General features: G+C 31.2%; 4 protein-coding genes across 10 annotated transcripts; 2 read left to right on the top strand and 2 right to left on the bottom strand.

Annotated features, from left to right (window-relative positions):
- Window positions 1-2,685: 2,685 nt before the first annotated feature.
- On the top strand, window positions 2,686-6,830 carry LOC101262268 (leucine-rich repeat receptor-like tyrosine-protein kinase PXC3). The gene is made up of 2 exons (XM_004249154.4): window positions 2,686-5,890; window positions 6,134-6,830. The coding sequence occupies exons 1-2, from the start codon at window positions 3,550-3,552 to the stop codon at window positions 6,457-6,459; spliced, it is 2,667 nt and encodes an 888-aa protein (XP_004249202.2). The 5' UTR covers window positions 2,686-3,549; the 3' UTR covers window positions 6,460-6,830.
- Window positions 6,831-7,326: 496 nt separating this feature from the next.
- On the bottom strand, window positions 7,327-11,065 carry LOC101252542 (protein WHAT'S THIS FACTOR 9, mitochondrial). 3 transcript variants are annotated; one of them, XR_011212205.1, is made up of 3 exons: window positions 10,952-11,065; window positions 8,186-10,242; window positions 7,327-7,932 (listed from the first exon to the last, which is right to left on the bottom strand). XR_011212205.1 is itself a non-coding variant. In XM_069290608.1 (2 exons), exon 2 carries the CDS (start codon window positions 9,707-9,709, stop codon window positions 8,480-8,482), a length of 1,230 nt encoding a protein of 409 aa, XP_069146709.1. In that variant the 5' UTR covers window positions 9,710-10,242; window positions 10,952-11,065; the 3' UTR covers window positions 8,009-8,479. The 3 variants fall into 3 exon arrangements, 1 of the variants encoding a protein (XP_069146709.1); XR_011212204.1 differs by having other exon boundaries at window positions 7,327-7,746; XM_069290608.1 differs by lacking the exon at window positions 7,327-7,932 and having other exon boundaries at window positions 8,009-10,242.
- A 2,297-nt stretch (window positions 11,066-13,362) lies between these two features.
- Window positions 13,363-20,503, top strand: LOC101261974 (nuclear transcription factor Y subunit A-7-like). 4 transcript variants are annotated; one of them, XM_010313779.4, is made up of 6 exons: window positions 13,363-13,500; window positions 17,907-17,960; window positions 18,290-18,396; window positions 18,503-18,580; window positions 18,824-19,000; window positions 19,876-20,503. In XM_010313779.4, exons 2-6 carry the CDS (start codon window positions 17,945-17,947, stop codon window positions 20,221-20,223), a joined length of 726 nt encoding a protein of 241 aa, XP_010312081.1. In that variant the 5' UTR covers window positions 13,363-13,500; window positions 17,907-17,944; the 3' UTR covers window positions 20,224-20,503. The 4 variants fall into 4 exon arrangements, with proteins under 4 accessions (XP_010312081.1, XP_010312079.1, XP_010312082.1 ...); XM_010313777.4 differs by having other exon boundaries at window positions 18,287-18,396; XM_010313780.4 differs by lacking the exon at window positions 13,363-13,500 and adding an exon at window positions 16,817-16,908.
- Window positions 20,504-20,568: 65 nt separating this feature from the next.
- Window positions 20,569-25,194, bottom strand: LOC101261672 (guanylate kinase 2-like). Of its 2 annotated transcripts, XM_010313781.4 has the most exons (12): window positions 24,969-25,138; window positions 24,525-24,581; window positions 23,997-24,041; window positions 23,789-23,896; window positions 23,623-23,699; window positions 23,400-23,529; window positions 22,768-23,130; window positions 21,686-21,807; window positions 21,471-21,606; window positions 21,291-21,336; window positions 21,098-21,197; window positions 20,569-21,021 (listed from the first exon to the last, which is right to left on the bottom strand). In XM_010313781.4, the coding sequence occupies exons 3-12, from the start codon at window positions 23,997-23,999 to the stop codon at window positions 20,889-20,891; spliced, it is 1,218 nt and encodes a 405-aa protein (XP_010312083.1). In that variant the 5' UTR covers window positions 24,000-24,041; window positions 24,525-24,581; window positions 24,969-25,138; the 3' UTR covers window positions 20,569-20,888. The 2 variants fall into 2 exon arrangements, with proteins under 2 accessions (XP_010312083.1, XP_004249200.1); XM_004249152.5 differs by lacking the exon at window positions 24,525-24,581 and having other exon boundaries at window positions 24,969-25,194.
- Between the last annotated feature and the right edge of the window lie 831 nt (window positions 25,195-26,025).

The raw sequence follows: 26,025 nt of genomic DNA, 5'->3' as shown, positions 1-26,025 counted from the left end.
TAATCCCAAAAGTAAGCAGCAGAAAGCTTCGTAAAAATGATTAAGTCTTTTGGTTATGTTAAAGGAAGTGTCGAACTAATAATTGTCAAATGTACAAAAAAATTCATAAAAAAAGGCAAGTTATGATAAGTTTAAAATAATTAAATTCGCTAGTTAAATATATAAATGAACGTATTTTTTATATCAAAAAAATAATATTTTACGTATATTTATATTAATAAAATAAAATATATATGTTCGATGACTATTATTAGTTTTATAGATTAAGCTCATCATATCGATTACTAGAAAATATTTTTCATGACATTAAAGGAAAAAAATGATTGCTCACATGTAATTATTGACTTAAGTAATATTTTCTTGTAATTATTTTTATATTTAATTTCATATCTCTTGTTCTAACTAAACCAAAGTTTAAACATAATTCATCACTAATACTAATAAAAGTTCATAACAGCTCTCCTATTAATTTTTAAATATACATTATTTTTCATTTTCTTAATTTCCATATATGCATACATATTTTTTAATTTTATTTTATTTTATGTTTTACTAGGCGGTGATGTATTATTTTTATTTTATTTATTTTACCTAACAATTATAGAGACATGAAAATGCCCTACTTGTAACCTTTTGCCCATTACTAGTGGGTCCTCCTTTTACCTTATCAAGTAATTCAATTAATTTCCCTTTTAAAATTTTTCCCTCTTTTAAACTTTATATTATATTAAAAATTAATAATCCTACTTTGGAAGAACTACATAATCTAATCAACATTTACAATTGAAGGTCAAATCTCTAGAAATTATTTTTCAACCCTAGAAATAATATAATGTATGTCTAGTTTTTTGATACTAATATGTAGGTCTAATCATGTCCCAAAAATGCATAACATGCAAATTCTAAGGCTTAAAAAAGCTCTTATATTAATACAATATTAATAGTACCATCTAAAGATGTCAAATGGATATAATTCTTCATTATTAATTAGATATATCGAGCTTAAGCTAGTCATAAAATAGAGAAATTTGTGTTTTCTTTGTAATGACCCCTATTGAGGTGAATTTTAAATTTATCACCTTAATGAATACTGAATAACAAATAATAATAATTAAAAAAGCTTCGTTATGTTCACCTATGATAAGTATTTGTTGTTTAATGATAAAAAAGATGATCAATTCAATTATAAGATAGTCGAATATAACGAATACTAGTTGATCATTTAATTTCCTAGATGACATAGTCATTAAGATTAAAATACACGATCGATTAGATTTAAATTAGCTCCTTAAATTTATACGTTTCTTCAAATTTCATTTGCTCATAATTTTTATACTCAAATTTCGATTAAATGTGAAATGTCACTTACGTCCAAAACTAATAGTTCTCCCTGAAATGCATAGACATATTATGATCCAAACAGTAAAACACAATTGATACGAATCGTCCCAATATTATAACATATGAAATTTTAATTTCAATATATATATCTATATATAAATTATTATTTTTTTATGATTATTTTTTTTAATTTTTGGTTATTTCTCCTTAAAATGTCATATCGAGAATGACAGGAGAGAAGACCAACATGACATTACTCACATGGGACGGAATCCTAGGCATATCTAATTATACTTTTTATTTACTTTGTTCTTCCTGTTATTGTCCCTCCAAAAAACTATATGTTTTATAATAATAATAATAATAGTAATAATAATAATAATAAATCTTATTATTATACATACCATGAATTTGAAGTGGCATGCAAATTTATGACACATAGTAAAAGTTTTTATAATCTCAAATATATCGTGATATTACATATCCACAAGAGCATACTATTAATATGAGAGATGTAGAATTAAAAAAAACTTATTATTGCATTTCTCTAACATAATTTTTTTCTCTCTTTATTGAATCTTTTATCGAAAAAGAGAATTATTAATTATTATAAAAGATTATAGATATACCTCTTGATAATGAAATTTACGAACAGGGAACAACTAATGAACATCAATCATAATAAAATTTACAAGTCATTTTTGAAGTAACACTCGAAGCAAAGAGAAAAAATTTCACAAGATTTTATTTGACAAACGAATCAATTATTTAAAAGGTTTAGTCATTATCGTCGATGTAGATCTTTCCGTTCCATCTTTGTACAACATGACATGAAATGAACTCTTTTGGAATTTATGTTTTAAACATTCACGATGTAACATGAGTTTTAAAGTTAAATTATTTTCATTTATAAGAATGTGATGTTTCCTTTTTAACAGATTAAAAAAAAAGTATGTTACTAAAATTGTAGGTAGACTTCTTGATAATGAAATTCACGAACAAGGAACAACTAATGAAGATCGATCATAATAGAACTTGCAAGTCATTTTTGACGTAACACTCGAAGCAAAGAGAGAAAATTTTACAAGACTTTATTTGAAAAACGAATCAATTATTTAAAAGGTTTAGTCATTATCGTCGTTGTAGATCTTTCCCTTCCATTTTTGGACAACATGACATGAAATGAACCCTTTTGGAATTTATCTTTTAAACATTTCTCGATATAACATGAGTTTTAAAGTTAAATTATTTTCATTTATACGAATACGACGTTCCTTTTCGAACAAATTAAAATAAAAAGTATGTTATTAAAATTGAGACAAAGAAAACATTGTTCCAAATATGTCATAGTTAAAATTATCTGAACTACATCACCAACTCAAACTATTAACATATAATATTTATAGTTTACTGATTCATTAATTCAGATTTACACCGCGTAAATTAACTCATTCTATTGGAAGTATTCATAAGTAGCAGTTGCAGAGACTCATATACACAGTTTCATTCACTCACACTGCTCTTTTCTCGTGACACTGTCAGTTTGAGTTTGAGTACTCAAATAAGTAGTAGTCATTAGTAGCATAGATTCTCTCTCCCAAACTCTCTTTTCTCTTTTCAGAAACTCCAATAGAGAGAAGAGAAAAACACCTGGCCCATGTAAGCAGTTTCCTAAATCAAAATAAGTACCCCATTTGCATCATTTTTCTTCTATTTGTCCTTAAAACTGCAATTTTTATCACTTCTGCATCTTATTTGTTGTTTTTGGTACATGGGGTTCATTCTTTAGTAGTAAAGATTGAATCTTTATTGTTCTGTTCCATTTTCAAGATTCTTGAAATGGGTCATTTCCTTTAAGTTGTTCAAGTTTTTATCTTTCTTCTATTTGTCCTTGAAACTGCATTTTTATCACTTCTGCAACTTATTTGTTGTTTTTGGTACGTGGGGTTCATTCTTGAGTAGTAAAGATTGTATCTTTATTGTTCTGTTTCATTTTCAAGATTCTTGAAATGGGTCATTTCCTTTAAGTTGTTCAAGTTTGTATCTTTTGTTTTCTAAAACCTTTTGTTTCTACTCTAGTTGTCTCTACAAGGTTTCTTGGTTTTTGGGTGTTTGGTCTTTATGGTTTCTTGATTGTTCCATTTGGGTTTTTTCTCTTTGGGGAAAAAGGGGAAGAAGTTAGAGATTTTCTTGAAAAACAACTTAAAAATGGTAACTTTGAGGTTGTTCACTGTTTTGCTGGTGGGGTTGTGGTTAAAGTCTTATTTTGGGACTGTACAGGCTCTTCATGAACAAGCCATTTTGGAAGCAATTGGCAAAGAGCTAGCAATACCTGGTTGGGATCTGAACAGCACTGATTTCTGTTCTTGGCATAGTATTAGTTGCAGCAGCTCAAACAATTCAATGGTGGAAAGGCTGAATCTTTCGGGTTTTCGATTACAAGGTAATGTGACTCTAATATCTGAGCTCAAAGGATTGAAATGGCTGGACCTTTCTAATAACAATTTCCAAGGTTCAATCCCACAAGCATTTGGGAATTTGTCTGAGCTTCAGTTTCTTGATTTGTCTTTTAACATGTTTAGAAACTCTATTCCTGGTGAATTAGGTAAGCTCAAGAACCTTAGAGCATTGAATCTTTCAAACAATTTGCTCACTGGTTCAATACCTGATGAGCTTGAAGGGATGGAGAATTTGCTTTATTTCCAAATATTTACCAATAAATTGAGTGGTTTTATTCCTATGTGGATTGGGAATTTGACTAATCTTAGAGTGTTTGCAGCCTATGAGAATGAGTTTAGTGGTGATATTCCAGTTAACTTAGGCTTACATTCTGAGCTTTTGTTGTTAAATCTTCATTCAAATCAGCTTGAAGGGACAATTCCTGAGAGTATTTTTGCTATGGAAAAGCTTGAATTTTTAGTTTTGACTAATAATAAGTTGAATGGCACTATTCCTGATTCAATTGTGAACTGCAAAGGCCTTTCAAGCATTAGAATTGGGAATAACAAGTTGATAGGTGGTATCCCTAAAGGAATTGGAAATATAAGTAGTCTTACTTATTTTGAAGCAGATAATAACACACTTTCCGGGGAAATCGTATCAGGATTTGCAAAATGCTCTAATCTTACTCTTCTTAATTTAGCTTCGAATGGATTTTCTGGAACTATCCCTTCGGAGTTTGGTGAGCTCAATAATCTACAAGAGTTGATTGTTCCGGGGAATAATCTCTATGGAGAGATTCCAACTTCAGTTCTGAGGTGCAAGAATCTCAACAAGCTTGATTTAAGTAACAACAAGTTCAATGGTACCATTCCAAGAGATATATGCAACACAACTAAATTGCAGTTCTTGCTGTTGGGACAGAACTCCTTGAAAGGGGATATACCTCGTGAGATCGGGAACTGCATAAAACTGCTTGAGTTGCAAATGGGGAGTAACTATCTTACTGGAAGCATCCCTTCGGAGATTGGTCATATGAAGAACTTACAGATTTCATTGAATTTGAGTCATAATCATCTCCATGGACAGTTGCCTAAGGATCTTGGAAAACTTGACAAGTTGGTTTCTTTAGATGTATCTAATAATCAGCTGTCGGGGAATATTCCGTTGGAATTGAAGGGCATGTTGAGCTTGATAGAGGTTAACTTTTCGAGCAATCAATTCACAGGACCAATACCTGCTTTTGCTCCATTTGAGAAGAGCTTAAATTCAAGCTTTCTTGGAAACAAAGGGCTCTGTGGTGAGCCTTTGAGTAGTGATTGTGGATATGGTTTTGAGCACAATGGTAATCATCACCGAGTTTCCTACCGGCTCATCTTGGCTGTTGTTGGTTCTGGTTTGGCAATTTTTACAGCTGTCACAGTGGTTGTTTTACTATACATGATGAGGGAGAAACAAGAGAAAACCACCATGGAAGCTGGAAATACCACTGATGAAACTTGTAGCAAACCAGTGATCATAGCAGGGAATGTTTTCGATGAAAATCTCAAGCAAGCAATAGATTTTGATTCAGTTGTAAAGGCAGTCAGGAAAGATACAAATAAGATTAGTACTGGAACTTTCAGCAATGTGTATAGAGCAGACATGCCTTCTGGGATGATTTTGTCTGTTAAGAGCCTAAAGTCGATGGACAATACTATAGTTCATCACCAGAGCAAGATGATCAGAGAGCTTGAAAAGCTAAGTAAACTCTGTCATGATAATCTTACGAGGCCTATCGGGTTTGCAATCTATGAGGATGTTGTTCTACTCTTACACCAATACTATCCCAATGGGACATTAGCTCAGTTTCTTCATGAGTTTAGCCAGAAACCTGAATATGAACCTGACTGGCCTACGAGACTTTCCATTGCCATTGGAGTTGCAGAAGGACTAGCATTCCTTGATCACGTAGCCATAATCCATCTTGATGTTTCTTCAGGGAATGTGTTTCTTGATTCTAAATTCACCCCTTTGGTTGCTGAAGTTGAAATATCCCGACTTCTTGATCCATCTAGAGGGACTGCAAGTATTAGTGCTGTTGCTGGTTCATTTGGATACATTCCCCCAGGTATATTCTGTGGCTTGAAAGACTTGGCTAATCATTTGACTACCTCGTGGTTCAATTTGTTTGTCTTACTTTCCTTTTTAGTCGGTTTAAAAAAGATGTTCTTCCTTTCTTGGTAACTCTTTAATTTTAAGACCACAGGCATTTTGTATATTCTATATGCCACACAAACAAACTGAAACGGAGGGAGTAATTTCTTTTCCTGGAAAATGTCTGGCGTCTAACTACTTCCTTTTTCTTCAACAGAGTATGCATATACAATGCAAGTAACAGCTCCCGGAAATGTTTATAGCTATGGCGTTGTTTTGCTCGAGATCCTTACCACCCGACTACCCGTTGATGAAGCTTTTGGTGAAGGAGTTGATCTGGTCAGGTGGGTTCATGGTGCATCTGCCAGAGGAGAAACACCAGAGCAGATACTTGATGCAAGACTTAGCACCATTTCTTTTGCTTGGAGGAAAGAAATGCTTGCAACTCTAAAAGTCGCATTGATGTGCACCGATACCATTCCAGCAAAACGACCAAGAATGAAGAAGGTGATAGAAATGCTTCAAGAGGTTACACAGAGTTGAATCAAAACTCGTATCATCCAAAAATCTCTGCTTAACCTCAGACCTTGAAACCCCTGTAGAAATACAAAACGGTACGAAATTCACTGTTATTAGCCTTGATTAGTAGTCAAAATAGTTAAACTATGTATTCTATGATGATCAGCTCCGAGCTTGTAATTTCGATTTTCATATTAGAGAGTCAGGAGGTTATATTGGAAGGGTGAAAACCAGAAACAGTTCTTGATATGTATCATTCTGTACAAGGCCCTCAATCATATGTACTACTTTTTTTTCTTGTCCATGTGTAAATGGAGCTTTAGCATTTCATATGCAAGATTAAAACCTTTATGTATATATAATATACAGTAGATGTTGAACCCTCTTGGTGAAAATCTTGTTTTCGTCACTGCACTGGGCCCTTCTGTAGAGTGGATTCTCAATTGTATTTTAGTTCCCTTTATATTAGCAAGGGCAAGACCATTGGAGTAAGAAACATATTGAGAGGTGCATCATCCTGCTGCAGCTTCTAGTGTGTGTATCTTATGAAAACAACACTTGTTTCAATGTTATACATGTATGCTATACTCCTATCTCTGGTTAAATCTGAGATTTCTTATGATGAAGCTGATGAGCTGTTGGAAAAGACTATTTCTGGTTTAATTTGCTACAGCAAATGTACAGTCATTATTTTGCTTCATTGGCCTAAATGGAAAATGGAGATTCACGTAGTCGACTCCAACTTGCTTTGAAATTGAGGCATCACTACTCATTCACTGTAAGAAGTAACTCTTGAGCAAGTTTGGGCTCAGCATGAAAAGTTCATGATAACTCAACAACTTCTCAATAAAAAATTGTCAACATGCATGCTTGAAATACTGAGAATCATAATGATCACAATTTTATTTGTTTCTGCTATAAATTCATTGATTGCACCAACAAGGTGCCAAAAACTGTACAGAAAAGGGGGACTTTATGTTCCCTTAAACATGTAGGTAATTCGAAAAGTCCACAAAATCTTACATCTTGGTTGTAATGCACAGTTCAAACCAGGAATATAACAATTATAAGACATTACATTTCATTACATATATTGATCTATGCTTATTTTCAAGAATTCTTTAAGTAGTTTCCTTATAATGCCAGCTCTGTTGCTGCTGCTTTCAATGATGATGAAGTGTTCGTGTATATTCTTCTATCTTCCGGTGAGAATGACTTCCTCTCAATCCCGAAAGGCATCCATCATAGTTTCTGCAGTCTGCAATCGAGGCTTCTCTGTTTTGAACTACACCAAAAAGTCACAGGAGGTTCCTGATAGGGGATTGTAATGACCAAAGATTAAACATGCACAATCCACAGTTCACTCAAAACTAGACAAAGCATCTAGTCTTGGAACTAAACATAAACACATCAACAAGGACAGTTTAATTCGATGTGGTGTTGGGTGCTTTAAAGAGCACAGACTCGATGAGCATGATATACTTCAATAATTTCAACCTTGAGAAAACCGAGCAGAAAGCAATGCCATAGTCAGGTGGCATTGAAATATGAAGAAACAACAAAAGAAAGCATGAAAATAAGAAAAGAGTTAAGATAGATCACAAGGAATAGCAATTATATGTCGAGGAAAAACGACATAAAACTATCCAACATTGTTACATAAAAGTGTCAAGCATGTTATATAGAAGATATGAGGGGGGTAGGGGGGCATCAGTGAGCTAATAATACATCATGTAAGCTAAACATGTACCGTTGATCAAGACATCGAGGCTCCATTGGTAATACATAATAGTATGACAATTCCGTCGCATGACTGTGGCCATCCCTTTCATACTGAAATCGCCCTTAATGAGTGAAAGAACTGCAGCATAAATGAGAGAAACATCCACCTCTGAAGCTATACAGATCAAAACAGTCTTTACATTTCATTCCAAATGCTTACAAATCCTGCTTGAACAGTTCTTTCAATTTTCTTTTGCTTCTCGGTTATAATTTCTTTTAAATCCTGCACCTGATTATAGTGGCACAAGCATAAAGAGCAGAGCTAAGTTGTAAATTTCTTATCCTCGTCATCTGTACAATCCAAGTCCTTGATATTCGAGTCACCCTGATCAATTGGCTTGTTGTTAAACCTTCTACGTCTCAGTATACCCTCCGACTCCTTCATCAATTTGATGTACCTTTTTCTAACTTTTGCTAATGGATGTTCCTCGATAGCCCCTCTATCACAGTAAGCTTCTTTTAGTATTGCGGTGCAAGTCTTGTTCATCAATGACAAATTGAAGATATGAGGATACCTCTCGAATGCCTTGTGAACTTTCTGCGGCAACCCCAAGTATTTCCTAAGACACAAAAGCTTCTTCCTTTCTGCAGCATGCTCGACAAACAAACTAAGCAATTCATGAAGCACACCCACCACTCGTTTTTCTGCTATGTCACTATTTGGATCCAAACCTGAATAATCCTCGTAGGGTGAAACATATGGAAACTTCTGAAACTCATCAAACCAATCTGCAATCTTTCTTTTAAGCCTCAATCCCTTTGATGGATACAGTGGAAATTCTATTGCCTCACCCTCCACACCACTATACGTTCCCCTCCTCATCGCATTCGTCTGCATCACTGATAAAAACCTTTCACTTCCATGAACATCAACAGCAAGCCCTTTCAATCCATCTTCCATTTCAACAACTCTGAAACACCCATCAAGATTGTCTTGCGGTCTCCTTAAGAATTCGTCAGGTAACCCCAAATACCATTGCAGACCCTGAATTATCTTTAGAGGAAGCTTCTGTTCCCTGCCACTCATCAGTATCAACTTCTTCAGCCTCAAAATGATATCATCCTTAAATTTTAAGTAGACCTCTCTCTCCTCTCTATCAAGCTCAATAGCCCTCTGGGTCAACTTAAACCAAGGCAAATTGTAGTTAGGGCCAGTAAATTCCTCAAAAACAGATGGATACAGCCTTAAGAACCTGGCAACCTTAATGGGTATCCCTAACTCTAAGCCTTTTTTCGAAATAACAGAAATGGGGATGCAATAATCATTAGGTGAAGAGGAGACTATGCAGTTCTTAAGAGCAATTAAGGGCTTGAGTTGAACTGATCTGTGAATAGTATCGATGGAGTCAAAAAAAGAGTCTTTCTTCCATTTCATGTACACATCTACATAGGTCTGCTGCTGGGTGTATGAGCAGGGAAGAGGGTGGTCGGAAAAGAGGACTTCATGCAAGAGATGTACAGAGCTCTTGCTTCTCCTGGCGATCATTGCCATCAACAACTGTATGTGTTTCTGTGCTGTTCGACTGTGGCTTTTCAGATCTTGCGAGAGGCTGCAGATTGATATTCACTTGAAAATAAACACACTCAGTTATGTATACTTTGCTGTTGGCCCGTGCTCTGAGCCCAAAATTAAGAAGACAATGCAGTTCAGACGAGCAAGAAAGCATCAATCATCTTTGCTGTTAGCGGCAAGCTAACACTCTCAAGGGATAGCTGGTTAATGCACACTTCACTCAACATCTGGACTTTTAGACACCACTATATTTACTGGCTCCCTCACCATTTTGCACTTATCCTTCTTGTCGATGAGCTAGAACTATCGCTGAACAAACCAAACGTTTATCTACTGAAAGGCAAAAGAACCCGAACGCATAACCCAAATTGAGGCTATATTAGCTTGTAAGCATATAGAGGAATCAATAGTCTAACATGTTTGAAGCACCAACTGATCAAGTGACGTACAAAGAATTTTCAACTAGGAATACCACAACTTCCAAACGTTTATCTACTGAAAGGCAAAAGAACCTGAACGCATAACCCAAATTGAGGCTATATTAGCTTGTAAGCATATAGAGGAATCAATAGTCTAACATGTTTGAAGCACCAACTGATCAAGTGACGTACAAAGAATTTTCAACTAGGAATACCACAACTTCCAATTTCAAATGCCAACAACTGAGAAACAGAAACCCAATATAGAAAATCCAAAACCATCAATGGAAGCTCAAAAACCAACTAAAACACACAAACTTCATGAAACAAGATTTACCATTGCATAGCATAAGCTGTAGTCCATATTCAATGATTTTTTAGTACAATATCACACAATCCCTCAATTTACAAATGCCAACTATTAAGAAACCAACCTACAGTCCATAAAAATTCAAAAAAATCCAAAACCATCAGTGGAAGCTCAAAAACTAACTGAAAGACACAAACTTTATGAAAAATTTTTTACCATTGAGCTATATAAGAATATTTCCAGTACAAAATGAAACAAGTCCTCAATGTTTATATGCTTATTCTACCAAGAAACAGAAACCCAATTCACGAAAAGCCAGAAAGAATCAATGTAAGCTCAAAAACTAACTAAAAGACACAAACTTCATCGAACAAAATTTATCATTGAATAGCATAAGCTATAAGAAACAAAAACCCAATCATAAAAACTCATAAATCATCAAATTTCAACTCAAAAAACAAACTAGAAGTACATAAACTTTATACAACTTACCAGTCAGGGGCAGATTTTGCGGCAGACTACAAGCAAAGTGGCAGAGCTGAGGAAGCCTAAGAAACTGTTTTAATGGGCCGGACTTGTTTGGGTCCAGGCCCAATCATATTTTGGGTCCCGGCCCAATCATAAAGTTATTAATATTTCTTGGATTATTTTGTGCTACATTATTGCAATGCACAAAAATAATTGGGAAAATTTCATATATAGCAAACATAATTTATTAAATAACATTATATGGATGTAGTTTACATAATTACATTTTATGGGTATAGTTTAGTTTGTTATATATCTTTTAATTTGTATAAAATATTTTTTTATTTTTAATTTATTTAATATTTTACTTATTCATTGAATGGTAACAATATCGCTAAATAAGGTAACAAACATTTACACAATCCCATTATTTAAGATAACCATTCAAAATTAAATATTTTCTCAATTTTGTTTAAAATAAGTCATATGAAACACTTAGACGTTAATGATTTTATTTGTATATATATACATTGATTATATTGTATATATTTGAGAAATTGTAAATATTTTTTTATACAATTTCATGTGTAATTTATTATGTATTATTAAATGTATATGCGATCATCATAAATATGAAAATTATATATATGACAATCATGTTTGTTTTTTAAAATAAAAAGTGTGTTGTATTTGTTCTTAATTATTTTCTGTAGTTTATTTGTATACAATATTTTATTATGTTCATTTTTTTTATAGTATATATTTACGGATTTGTATAATATACAATAATTTGGTATATGTATTATATTTGAATATGTACATATGTAATTTCATGTTTTTTTATAAAATTAATGATCAAAATGATTGTATAATATTCATTTGTCAATTGTATATATGGTAAGCTTGAAATATGTTTGTGTATTTAGTGTGTAATGTTTATATATACAATATTTTATCATGTTCATAATTTTTGGTATATATCGACGAATTTGTATAATATACTATAATTTTATATATGTATTATACAATAATTAACAAATTTCTTCTATACAAATATTTGTATACAAATAACATTATCTCATAATACTTTGTATATATTACCTTAATACACAACCCACTATATACATAACTTTAGTAATTTGTATATAAATTACACAACTGATATTCTTTAGATTTGTCTAGTTCTGTTCAGTTTTGATGAGATAGATCCAATCTCGTCTGAATTTATGTTTTTGACTTTTCTCTTGCTTCAACCTTCAAGTATCTTAATGCCGCTAGATTTCGCGTTGTTGATGACTTTCTGAATTGTCATTGGATCATTTTTTTTCTTGAATCGCTATTCAAGATATTGTTCAACTTGAACTTGTTTATGTTTTGTCATATACCCTACATTGACCCCAAAATCTTGAAATAACTCAATTGTAAACGAAGGTGGATTATAAACAATATTGACATGCAATGACATACCTCACGTAATCCTCATATATGGTGATGAATCCTTTATTCTCATTTTGAAGAACTTTAAACTGACAAGAAAGAAAGATATTTTTAAAAAAAATATATGAAAAAACTAAGAAAAATAATACATATATAATTACGATGATGAAGGAAAAAAAATTTTAAAAAATTGGATTAATGAATGTAAGACAACAGGGATATGGTGAAATTTTTCAAAATTCAAAATAGGAGTGGAGGAGTGATTTTAGGAGAAAGATATGGAATGAGTGTAGGAGAGATAAAATTAATTTGATAAAATTATATAAAAAGATAAAAAAAAATTTATGATTGGTATACAAAGAGGTGGTGGGTCTCATTAATTATGACAAAAAAAAATAATTATTGAGAGTAAATAAATTAAACTATACCCTTATTAACTAATTACTTGGGGATGTTTGCTATTCCACGCAATTTTCTCAAAATAATACTCCATGTATATATATAAAAAAAAACTACTAAGATTCTTCACATTATCAATTAAAGTGTATATACCGATAATTATTTTATAAGTGACTTATCATGCATATAACTTAAACCCTTCTCGAAAACCTTACTATTAATTTTCATATTCTACTCTTAATAAAATCAAGAATGTGATGGCGATTACATAGAAGACTTTGTTCAAATTCATAGTGAAAAACAACTTGTCATTTGGAAGCTGCTTCAAGCTTCATTATCTTTACATAACTTATGTTAAAACTATATTAGTATAAAGTATATACTTGTGCTTGTCACCTAGTAGTAGTTTAGAAATCAGAATCTGGATTTTCACTAAGTAAACACAAAACAGTTAAAATGATTCAATATTTATAATTTAATTTTCAACGTCTATTGAACAAAATGACTCCGTCACTAATCCGCGTCCCTCAATATAAGAGTCAGTCCAACACATGGAACTTGTATCCACCATCCACATGGCCTTAATCAACAGAAGATATATTTGACTTAATTTTCCCCTTTTTTCTTCTCCTCTTCTCTCAGAAGTATCTTGCTACTACACAACAACAACTCATTAAACAGATCTTCAAAATCAAACCACAAGGATCTCAAAGAACAAAAAGCTTCAATTTTCACAGGTAAATTTCAAATTTCAATAAGTTTATATAAAAAGACGTATTCAGAATTTGAAGATTTTTACTATTAAATGCATTATATGTTTAAAGTCACACTAATAATTATCTTTAGTCTAATATCACACGAGAGTAAATTAATTTTACCTCTTTGTGTCACCAAAGTTCACAAAACTATTTTTCATCTCATTAAAGTCATTGAACTAAGTGTTAGTTGCTAGGGTCAATTTTAATGAAAGTCTTAGTGCAAATGATAACGTTATTGTCATGTGATCAGAGAAGCATTTTTTTACCATAATTAAATATTTTTTTTCATAATTCTTCTTTAGATTTTATATATAACGAAAGTTTAGTATATCACGAGACGATTTTAAACTAAAAAAGTAAAAGAGCATGTGAGTTGTGACGTACTAAATCAGACAACCACATAAAAACGTCAAGAATCTTATAAAAATATATGTAAGAGAGAAGTGTCATTGAAGTTTACTATATTTAGTATCGATAAGATTATAAATCACTTTCACTTTTTTTTTCTTAATTTCCATTTTGGTTTTAAAAATCACGTGGGTATTAAAGAAATGATAATTTAACGAAAATTATTAAGATCATTTTTAAAAATACTTATAGGTTTATTCTTGGCTAAAACAGATCTACAATAACACAACGTATATAAAAATATATTTTAGAAAATGCGGAGTATATTCTTTATAAATCCTAGCCATTTATAATAGTATGGTGGAAAACTTTATTTTCAACATCCTTTATATGGTGTATTTAATCATACTTTATAAGTAGGATTTAGGAGGACAAGCTATAGGTTAAACTTGATAGATCTACGACCATAAATTCAAAATTTGAAAATTATGAATTTATATCGTAATTTCAAATTAATTTATACTAATAATAGGATTCATTATCTTATTTTTGAGAAAATGCATAAGTACCTTCAACCTATTTTAAAAATTTCAGATACATTTATACTATACTTAAGTCCTAGTATCCCATGAATTATTTTATAAATAATTTTCTACTTCTTTTAGGTTTGCATGACACTATCTTCTGAGCTCAATGCGTATTGGTTTTTTTTTCAAGCTAGTGTCACGTAGATCGAAAAAAATAGAAAATTATTTATAAAATAAGTTCAGAAGTAATAAGACATTAGTATAGTATAAATGTCTCTAAAATTTCGAACATAGATTAAAGGGTATTATTTAAAAACTCTAACCAAAAACTACACAATCTTGATGAATCTATAGGTTAAACTCTAGATCTACTATTAATAGAGGCAAAACTATAACTTTGAATTACATGTTTACAGTTACAATAACAATAATAACATATCCCGTGAATTTAAAAAATGAGATCTAGGCAGCGGTATAGTCACATATAAAGAAGAAACACCCTTAAGCCGAAAAAACATATTATATATATATAAAAAAGTTATTTACAATACATAAGTCAAAAATTATTTTTCGTACATATATATTAAATCTTTAAAACAAGGCATAATACATAAATGTACCATTTAACTTGGCTTCAAATTATATTTATGTCTTTCAACTTTGGATGTGCACAAATATACACTTAAACTTGTATAAAGTTGAACAAATTGACACATATGTCCTACATATCATCCTGCATGTTATTTTTTATCCTACATGGTGTTCTACGTGTATTATGTCATGTAGGACTCATGTGTTTATTTATTTAAAAGTTAAATAAAGTGTCTGTTTGTGCATTATAAAAATTGAAAGTTAAAATTAAAATTTAAAGTAAAATTTAAAATTCAATATATGTATTATGCCTTAAAACAACGAAGTAGACTTGAGTTAAAAGGTGATAAGGTTAGGAAGTATTCATTTTCATTGTTCATATTTTGCATAATTGCACTAGCAAACATAGCACACACTTGTTTGGCTATATGTTAAACTGCAGAACGTTTACTCCATTATTATGGACACGTGGAAAGTTAACGGTCACTTTCACGGAGACCCACGAAATGTCGTCTCACTCTCTCGTTTTCTCTGTGATTACTTTTTATTTTATATAATATTTTTAAAAAAATTATTAATTCATCTCTTAAAGATTTTTTGAAACTTTTACGTACAGTTATGCACTTTCAAAATTGCTAAAGTAATATAATTAGTAAAGTGATTAACTTACACATAATATAATTAACTAATATAAGACGGAACGAGTAATAGAAATAATTTTATTGGTAAACGTTTGCCACCTAATTACCCGACAAGACAAATGAGAAGGGGAGTTAACGGCGTTGCGCCGTTATATTGACTGTTGAGTCATCACGTTTCGAGATTTAATAGCCGTACACACGCGGCGATTTTTGGGGCTAAAAGTTAAAGGAATTCACTATTTAAAAAAGGACACGTTTTGTCCACTTTCTAATATTGGAATTATCAATAGTTGGCCATTATTGTCATTGTTTTTGTGTTTTTACTATTTTATCCTCTTTTTGTTGAGAAAATAAGAAAGAAGTTAGTTTATCTATATCTACTATAAACTATTCATCATCATCTTTAAAGATTGGTGCAAAATTATAAACTTCAATATCTTAAAGTCGTATAGTTAAAGATCATAAAGATATAAATGAATATCAAATAATTAAGTAAAAAATAAAACTTAAAAAAGATATTTTTAAAAATTATCTTGATCATAAATTCAAAAATTCTTAAAGTGAAGATGAAGTCAGGCTAAAGATTATTTTTATTTAATTAATATTTTAAAAATTTTGAATTTGTGTAATTAGTTATTGATATTTATGTGAATACTTCATAAATGTCTGCCTCTATTTAATTATTATCAGAAAATTAAATATTTTAATTGAAGTTTTAAATTGAAACTGAAGTATTTTTTATTTTCTATTAGTTATTCGATATCTATAACCTCTAATTGTTAGTCCACTTTTTGATAGATCTACCACTTAAACATTTTAGGTATGATTCAAAAAAAAAAAATCTAACAAAATGACCTTATCTTATACCTATACTAGTCATGTTTCTTTATCATATTATTTATTATTATATAAGAGAGCATAGATTATAATAGGTATAAAAATGGAGAAGAATATTATACAAGTGCCTTTTAGTCATTTACTATTAGAATAATGGAAACATCATATGTCTTACAATGGTAATCCTAGATTGTGTTTTATTATTTTTAAAAATTAAATATATTCACACATCACTTTCTTATCTTCTCTTCTTTGATTCTCTCTTTTTATTTTATTTGATATTCCAACTTAGCATGCACAATTATGAATAGACCATGTTAAACACCATATATATATATATATATATATATATTTAATCTTTATATGGTTTGAGATACAATATTTCCACAAAGAGAAAGCTTATCATTAACATATATTCTCTCTCCCAATCAATTATATCTCATGTGAGTTTTCTTTAATTTTCCTCTTTATTTTTCTTGCTTGATTAGGAAAGTTTTGAGAATTTAATTTATGTGTACAAATTTAGCTAGACATGTCTATTGCTATCATTTTCTTGATTCTTTTTTTGTTGGCTTAAGGGGGGTAAATATATTCTTCTTTCTTATTGTTTTTCTATGACTTAATTATTTTTTTTTTGTTGATGTAGGAAGAATTGGTTAGTTGATTTATTTGGTTTTATTATGTCTGATGTTATTAGATATTCATATAATTGATTTTTAACTTAATTATTTGCGATTGATGTAATTATTATTGTTATTATCATTGGGAACGCAGAGTAGACTTAGGAATGACACCTATTTAATTTATATTCGCTCTGATTACTTTCCTCTTCTTTATATTGTTGTTGATTTTTTTTTTATGACTGAAATTCTAGCGATCCGTCGAAATTTATGATCAAATTTTGATGATTATGATAACATGTTGTGATTGATAAGTTTTTGCAAGATCATGTTACGATGATTATCATCAAAAGTTTTGAGGATCGATTATCTTATTACTTGTTGTTGATTAGGCAAAATCTTTTGATAAATTGCTAGAATTTTGCTCTAGTGAGTAGTAAAATGTAATTTTTTGCATTACTTTTTTTATTAGGTCAAAATTTAAATAGTGCCATAGAAAAGATTTATTTGTGTAAATCAGACTAGTAATAATTAAATTATTTTTAAAACTTTGATTTATTTTGCTTACTATTGGCATAATTTGAGGAACTTATACTGTTGATCGGATTCTTGGTGAGTGAAAAGAAAGAATTAAAAAAAGTCAAATAAAAATTATTTTTAACTTATATGCGTCTAACATATTAAAAACTATCATCCAAATATTTATGCATATATTTGTTCGTAAAAGATTAAATCTATAATCCTAAAAATAAAATAACTTACCCACTAGAACAATTAATGCCCCTGTAATATATTTATAAGTATTTTTCATTTATGATCAGAAATCGGAGTTAATTCTTGTGGCGAAGTGGAAAGTACAATGTTTCAAAAATCAGGTATAATATAATATTATAACTTTTAGTATATTTTTATTATTATTTTAATTTTTACGATATCTTTCGTCTTAAAATAAGTGTCATTTTTTTTCTTTTTGAGAATTAAGTTTATAATGGTAATTCTTCTTATGATCTCAGTATGATGTACAATATCATATTCAGTGTAATTATATTAATGAAATCTAAAAAAGATAATGAATACGCAGTCTTAACTTATACCTATCTTGAAAACAACATAATTTTAAAGTACTAATTAAATTTCACGTGATTTATATCTCGAGAAATGAAAAACTAACACATAATTTGAAATTATTATTTTTAATTAGCAGATAGTGATTTTAAGAGAGAAGGCAAACATGTAGAATTTATACCTCCAATCATGGGTGAAAATTTAAGAGCAGCAAATCAATTTGAACTAATGACACCCTCCTCAATTGTGAGTAATAATTTCCTTTTTTTTTAATTTATAAATTTGAAATTTGATTGGAATTAATTATTTAATTTACTAATACTTATATTTATAAAAAAAACAAATTATTCAGGCATTTAAATCATACCCCTTTTCAGAAGTACCACAATATTCTGGTGGCAATGTTACTATTGCTTGTGGTGAACCTATGGTATGTCCTTCTCTTTATGTGAATTTGTGTTCTATGTATCGACGACGTAAAAAATATTTACATAATCAGATCGTTCATATAATAATAGTTAAGTAAATTGTTTTATACTAAATATTTACACAATTTAATTTGCTCTCTCTAATAAATTAGACTTTTAAATATAATTGTCGCACGTACCCTTCAATATAGTATCAGAGTAGTAAAACGTAACGTTATCGCGGATTTTTTTCCTTTTATAAATAGGTAAATCAAAATATGGAGAGATCATCAATAGTTCATCATAATGGAAGAATGATTTTGCCAGTTGAAGTGAAAGAGGAGCCAATGTATGTAAATGCAAAACAATACCATGGAATTCTTAGACGAAGGCAACTTCGTGCTAAGGCTGTGTTGCAACAAAAAGTGGTCAAATCTCGAAAGGTAATCTCATCGTTTCGATTTGTTTGTCTTAAATTACTATCTGGACCGTCAAAGAATATTTTCAATGACCGTAAAAGTTATTTTTTCTTGATTGCTTATACTAGTTATGTTGCTCGGACTCTCCAAAAATGTTGTCACGTCTATATCTGATCTTTTGAAAAAGTCAACACACATCCTTCGACATTTTTGAAGAGAATAGTTGATCGCTCTACTCATGCATCTTAATTTTGGAGAAGTGTTCTTATTAATAATCATAATTTTAATACATTTTGTGAATTGGTTAAGCTCATCGATCGCGTAGACATACACTTGTTACTACTACGCATAGATAGCGATGAATAGTAATTGGAATTCAGAATCTAGAGTCAGTTCGTTTAACAAATAAGTATTAATTATCTTATACCATGCATACAAATATTTTCTTCTTTGCATATGTATTGTTTGTTCAAGTGTATATTCATATGCATATACGTATATAGTTTGAGTAGAAGGTAATGGAACCAGTTGAACGCACAGAGATTTGTTTTCTTTGTTTAAATGTATATCAACCTTATCTTCATAGGTATGCATATATAGTTTGAGTCGAAAGTAATGAAATCAGTTGAATACAACCGACAATTGATGTTCTTTTGTTTATTCAAATGTATATCAGCTGTATCACCATATGCATATACATATATAGTTTTGAGTCAAAATAATGGGACCAGTTGAACGCGCAGAGACGACAGGTAAATGATGTTGTTTTGTTTGTTCAAAATGTATATATATATATATTCCCTATCTTCATATGCATATACATAACATAATGGAATCAGTTGAACGCAACAAATGATGTTATTTTGTTTGTTCAATATGTATGTATGTATGTAAATCAGCCTTATCTTCACGAATCGCGTCACCGACACGCGATGAGGAGAGCTAGAGATGGTGGAGGTAGATTCCTCAACACAAAGAAGAAAATCCAATCTACAACTACTACAACTAATAACAACACTACTCCAAGTAGTAGAGGCAAAAGTTCATTGGACTCAAATTCTTCTCCAAATTACCTACTCAATTATGAAGGTGATATTGGATCATCCAATAATACCAACTCTGTTGAGGGATTTCAGTTCCAATCTGGAATACATAATACTACAGAAAATCTTCAATTGGGTTGTCATTATCAGTGGAACCTCAATGACAACAATCATTGCAACTGCATGCACTCAGAACATTTCTAAAAAGAGAGTCGCTCTACAAGACGTCTAGCAGTCTTTTGAGTCGCTCTACAAGACATCTAGTAGTCTATTGAATCGCTCTACAAGATCTTTTGAGATGCTCTACAAGACGTCTAGTAGTCTTTTACTTGGTCTTCGAGTCATAAGTACCACTTAATTTATTCTCATCTGAATGATATATACTGTAGTTTAATTTACTCTTTTGGGAGTTATGTAAATATCCAATATCCCTGCAGTTGTAACTACATTATATTATATATAATAAAACAATACTTGTAGTGTATGTTTTAGGTTTGTATAACTTTGAGGGAAATTATAATCATAGATGTAAAAATTTTAAAAGCAACATTAAAAAGATAAGGGAAAGCAGCAATATCATGGTGTTTGTCTATGCTTACATATTCTACGTCTTAAAGTTTCACTCGTAGAATTTGAAACTTCATGGTAATGACTGTATTTAAATGAATAAGCTTTTAGAAGAAACGAAACCAAATAGATAAAAGAACGAAAAGCATCCTATCCAACATATGTTTTCTTTGAATATAGTAAACTAACATGGATTTCCGAATCATTGTTGCAATCCAAGAATGATACCGGGAAGTCAAAATTGTGGTTCTTTCAAAGGGGCTCAAGCCCTCTGCATCGACTTAAAGGAAGAGAAGATGTGGTCAATCAAAACTGGATGTTAAGTGCAGCTGGTTGTTACCATTTACATCATCAGTCAAAGGATTGATAGCATACATGTTTAGTCCTCTTGTCCGTCCAGGGGCTCCTCCTTTGAGCAAAAAGTCCAGAACGTACCTGCAACAGACGCTCCAGGCTCTAGAATTCTCATACAGAATGGATAATCGATTATCAAGAAAAAGAGATTGCATACATGTTAGTTGATGTATTTTCATCTTCTGCAGCAGTACAGTTGATCAGAAGCTTTTGATCGATCATTGACACTGGATGTTTGATGGACAAGTTGAATGATTCTGGAATTGTAGTTGTGAAAAAAATCATGAATCATTAATGGTGCATTATTTGATCTTTAGAACTACGGCATCAAAATACTAGCACTAACTTACTTGTCTTAGGAGCAGATTTCACAGCTTCTCTTAGACACAAAATGTTCTACATCAATTGAAAGATACATTATGTCGTGTTAGTAGATGTAAATATATTCTCTTCGTAAGAATTATTGTCTGTTAGATAAGACGTTTATTTATGTATAAAATAGGGAAAGATGAGTTTTTAACTAGAATCACCTTGAGTTTCTCATAACAAGTTTCAAGATCATCGTTTACCAAAATATGATCAAACAGACCAGATGATTTTCCTTGTTCAAGTTCTGCCCTAGCATTCTGGAGACGCTTTTGGATTTGTTCCTCGGTCTCAGTTGCCCTGTTCAAAATATGGACGATACTTTTTATAACTAAACAACATGTAATATGAGAAACTTTAAATTTCTTGAATAGCCCACCTTGCACGAAGACGCTTCTCAAGTTCGTCAAAAGAAGGAGGAGCAATGAAAATGAAAATGGCTTCAAGAGCGCTAGCTCTCACAGACCTTGCTCCTTGAACATCGATATCAAGGATACATCGCTACACAATCACACAGAACTAAACCGTTTTTGAAGGTTGCAGAGGAAACATCTAATGTAATGCACATGCAAATATTTATCCTTGCTATTATGCCATTTCTAGATATCTAAGAACTGACAAAGATCTCCATCATTTAGAAAAACTGATACGTAAATTATCAAAATCTGCATCCACTGCAGTGTATAACTACTTTTGCCTTTTTTTAGACAGTGGGGACGGCAAGAGGATGGTAGGCTGAGGAGGGCAGTATTCCCGGGGAGGGGTTGACGTAAAAACAACGAGAAACCTTAGCCATATCCCATAGAAAAATTGAGCTGTGTGATAGAAGTTTCAGAAAAAACGAAAACTCGCTTAGAAGAGTCTAGCTATATCCTAAAGAACAATGAAATTAGTTAATTTTACAATACCTACATTAAATTAAAAAAGATATTAGTTGCCACAGCTTCGAGACCTAACTTGCATGATGTGTGACAGCAAAATTACAATTAGAAATAAATATTCTACTCCTAAAATATAGTACAAAAGCATGACTCTGGTGGCCGGCTAACACATAGGTATGAAAGTATCCAATCATGTGTCTCTCTAGGGCTTTAGGATCTACCGGTTAGACAGATTCCAAAACTCACAGATGTTTAGTCATCGTATTTGCCAAAATATCACAATTCTGAGCATCTACTCTCTGTGGGGATAGAATTAAAAATTTCGGCATTTATTCTCAAGGGAGAATCTAAAAAGCTAAATGAAGCTACTATAACCATAAGGGTCCATCAAAGAGAGAATTTCACTTCTTTCTTTAAGGTACATTTAAGTTCTAACGTCATTTTAAAAAAACATTTAAGTGCTAACTTTCAAAAAAGAATATCATTAACTAAATCATAGAAACATTGCAGTTTATGCATCGATGATGATTAAAAGAAAACCCATATTTTAATGGAATAAATAACATGGAAGAACAAATACCTTGCCAGCATCAGCAACCACCTCAACAGCTTCTACACTTGTTCCATAGAGATTACCATGAACAGAAGCAAATTCAAGAAACTTGCCATCCTTTATCTCACTCTCCATCACATTGCGGTCAGTAAAATGGTAATGAATCCCATTCTGCTCCTTCGCTCTTGGTGCTCGAGTTGTGTGGCTCACGGAAAATCCAAACATGGATGGAAATTCTTTCATTAGCTTTGATATCAGGGTGCCCTTACCCACTCCAGAAGGGCCACTAATGACAATAGGCTTCTCAACATTGCCTAAAACTCCTTTGCTCCAGGCAACCACCTCATTCCCTAAAGTCTTTTCATGTTCTCTAACAAATGGAGTGCCCACCTACAAAAGCATGACAGAGCTTTTGGCATAACGCGAGAACAGGTTCTTGAATTAATTCATTAACACAAATTATTGAATTCGTTATTTCATTTTCACATTATTCAACAAACAAATGATATTGATGTCAATACCTAAGCAGTTTTCCTATTAATCCTTTTCATGCAGAGATAAAATGAATCATCAACAAACTCCGCGAAAGGTTTTGACATTAAAAATAAAAACCTTGAAGAGAGTAGCATTTGGAACATGTAAGCATGAGATTTACTGACCTCAAGAAACCAAAAGCATTCACTAGAACCAGAGTTCCCTCTAACAACTAACACACGATCATCATTTAAAAGCACAGCTGAGAAGTCCTTAGATGGCTTGGGTTTTGTTCCCAACACAATAGGGATTCTCCTGTGAAATCCATTCATACATTTTCATCCTATCCAACAGCTACAGAACAACAATAAACAGTTAAAGCGTAACCAACTACAGCAGAAAGCTCACCATTCCCCAGTAGACTTATCAAAGATTCGAACTCCAACAGTCGACCCCAATTCATGATCAACCCCATCAATCACATACTGATGAAAATAAGGAAAGAAAACATTTCATTGATAGTTAATAAAAATGAATAAATTGCATTAAATCAGTATATATCGAATCGTCATACTATTTTACTCCCAACAACAATAGCCGTTTCAATGCCCTTCGATTTCGAATCGACTTTCTTTGGAGAATCTCCCATAAGATTATCAGCAAAGAAAGCCGGAGCTTCTCCCTGAATACCACCAAACTCAATCAGAACAATCCAATAAGCACATTTTTACCATTCAACTCTAAAAACAGCTAAACAAAGATCCAAACTTTAAAGTACTCACCATAGAGATAAGCAAAAAAACTCCCTTCAATCAAAAATTTTGAACCTGAAAATAGAAAAACACAAATCAAACTAGAAATCCCATATCAAAAAATCACGTCTTTTCGCGTAAAACTTCAATGTTAACAGCCAAATTCACTAGTGCAACATTTCACCAAGTAATAACCTAACTGAATCAGGGAACGTTCAAATTAGACAGAAGCTAAAAGCTAAAAAACCCTGTGAAGGAAAATATTTTATTTATAAACTCAAAAGTTTTTTGAATCTTACTTCAAGATCTATCTGTCCATTCTGCATAATGTTGTATATTGAAAACTAACTAACAACATCCCTATTTAATTTAGTATAAACAAAATTAAATTACGTTTAAGAATCAATTGAACATAAATAAGTAAAATATCATGAATAACAAATACTAATTAACTTTACCCACTCCAACTTTGAATTACTATTCCAACACCTTGTCCATTAAATATCACAAGTACCATAAAAACCAATCAATCTGAACTAGAAAGCATATGCAAATTACCTGATAAACGACAAATCATAGCAACCCAGAAAGCTATTCAAATTTTTTCTGTTTTTGCTTTAAAAAAAAAACAAAAAAAACTTGATCAAAACAATCCATTAAGCACATTATACCATTTAACTCAAGAACAACTTAACTAAAGGTTCGATTTTTAAGAACGAAAATCCCTTCAATCAAACATTTGAACATGAAAATAGTAAAACACAGATCAAACAAGAAACCCCAGATCAAAAAATCATGTCTTTAACGTAAAACTTCAACATTAACCAACAAATACACAACTTCAACAAGAACATACAAAATCACAAAAATTGTTTCAGCAAGTAATAATAACAATGAATCAAGGATCGTTCAAATCATACATAAACTAGAAACCCCAAATCAAAAAGGGGTCCATAGAATGATATAAATCAATATGAACAAGAAAAAAATATGAAAAAGTACCTGAAAAATCAGCAAATTACAGAACCCAGAAGGCTATTTATCTTTATAACTTCTTCTTTTTTTCAATTTTTTTGCAATTTTTTTTGGTTTTTGTTGTTTTTATGAAGGGAGAAACAACCCCAGAAGTTGCATTGAATGAGAAATCCTTGAGGTTTTAGAGGAGAAAATTTAGAATAAGAAGCCAAAAAAGGTTAATGATGACAACGAATCGGTGAAGGCAAACGGTGAATATTTCGAAACTGACAAAATAGTCTTATATTTTGTAAAAAGATCAAAACAGTCCCTTTTAAGTATTACTTTGACCAGTTTTGGTACTTTTAAGTTTATTAAAAGTGAGCCTTTACCTTTACATTGTTGTAAAGAAAATAGTGAAATAGTGGGAGGGAGATCACTTTGAAATTCGATTTTGCGTAAACTGTTATAACGATAAAAATATTTTTTTTATCGAAAATAAGTTAGTTTGTTTGAATTAAAAACATGTTGCAACATATGACTAATCTATTGAATACAACTTCTGATTCTATCTCAGGTTTACTGGTTGTTGTAATATAGCACCGTAGATTTTGAGTTATTTTTATATGTAAGTTAATTAAATATAGTATTATTATTTGAAATTATTACTTAAATTTAACCGAAATGGTGAGAAATATACACTTGAGACACCATAATTTCCGTCTGAATCGCAACAGAAAAAAATGCATCAAACTCTTCAAATAGATAAAAAATAATGTAGACTGCAAATTTGTACTTCCGAATATGAAATTCTATTTAATATTTTTTATGCTTGCAATTATGAGTAAAATTAACAATATAACTGGAGTTATTGAATTTTCAAAAACTTAAAAGATCAAATTACTTAAATGGTAATTGAACTGTTTGAATCTACTACTAGAGATAAAAGAAACCAGTATTTATTATTTTTGATAGATCTAAACGTACTCGTATGAAATAAATTTATAATCATTAAATCGATTCGATCATCACGTTATAAAATTATAGTCCTGGCCCATTTCCATTTTAGATGAAGCATATCAATTAGTTCATCCAATATGTTTAG

Source organism: Solanum lycopersicum, chromosome 10, assembly GCF_036512215.1.
Source record: "Solanum lycopersicum chromosome 10, SLM_r2.1".
Taxonomy (NCBI): domain Eukaryota; kingdom Viridiplantae; phylum Streptophyta; class Magnoliopsida; order Solanales; family Solanaceae; genus Solanum; species Solanum lycopersicum.
Note: the sequence above shows the minus strand (reverse complement) of the source record. Positions and strands in the feature narration are given on the sequence as shown.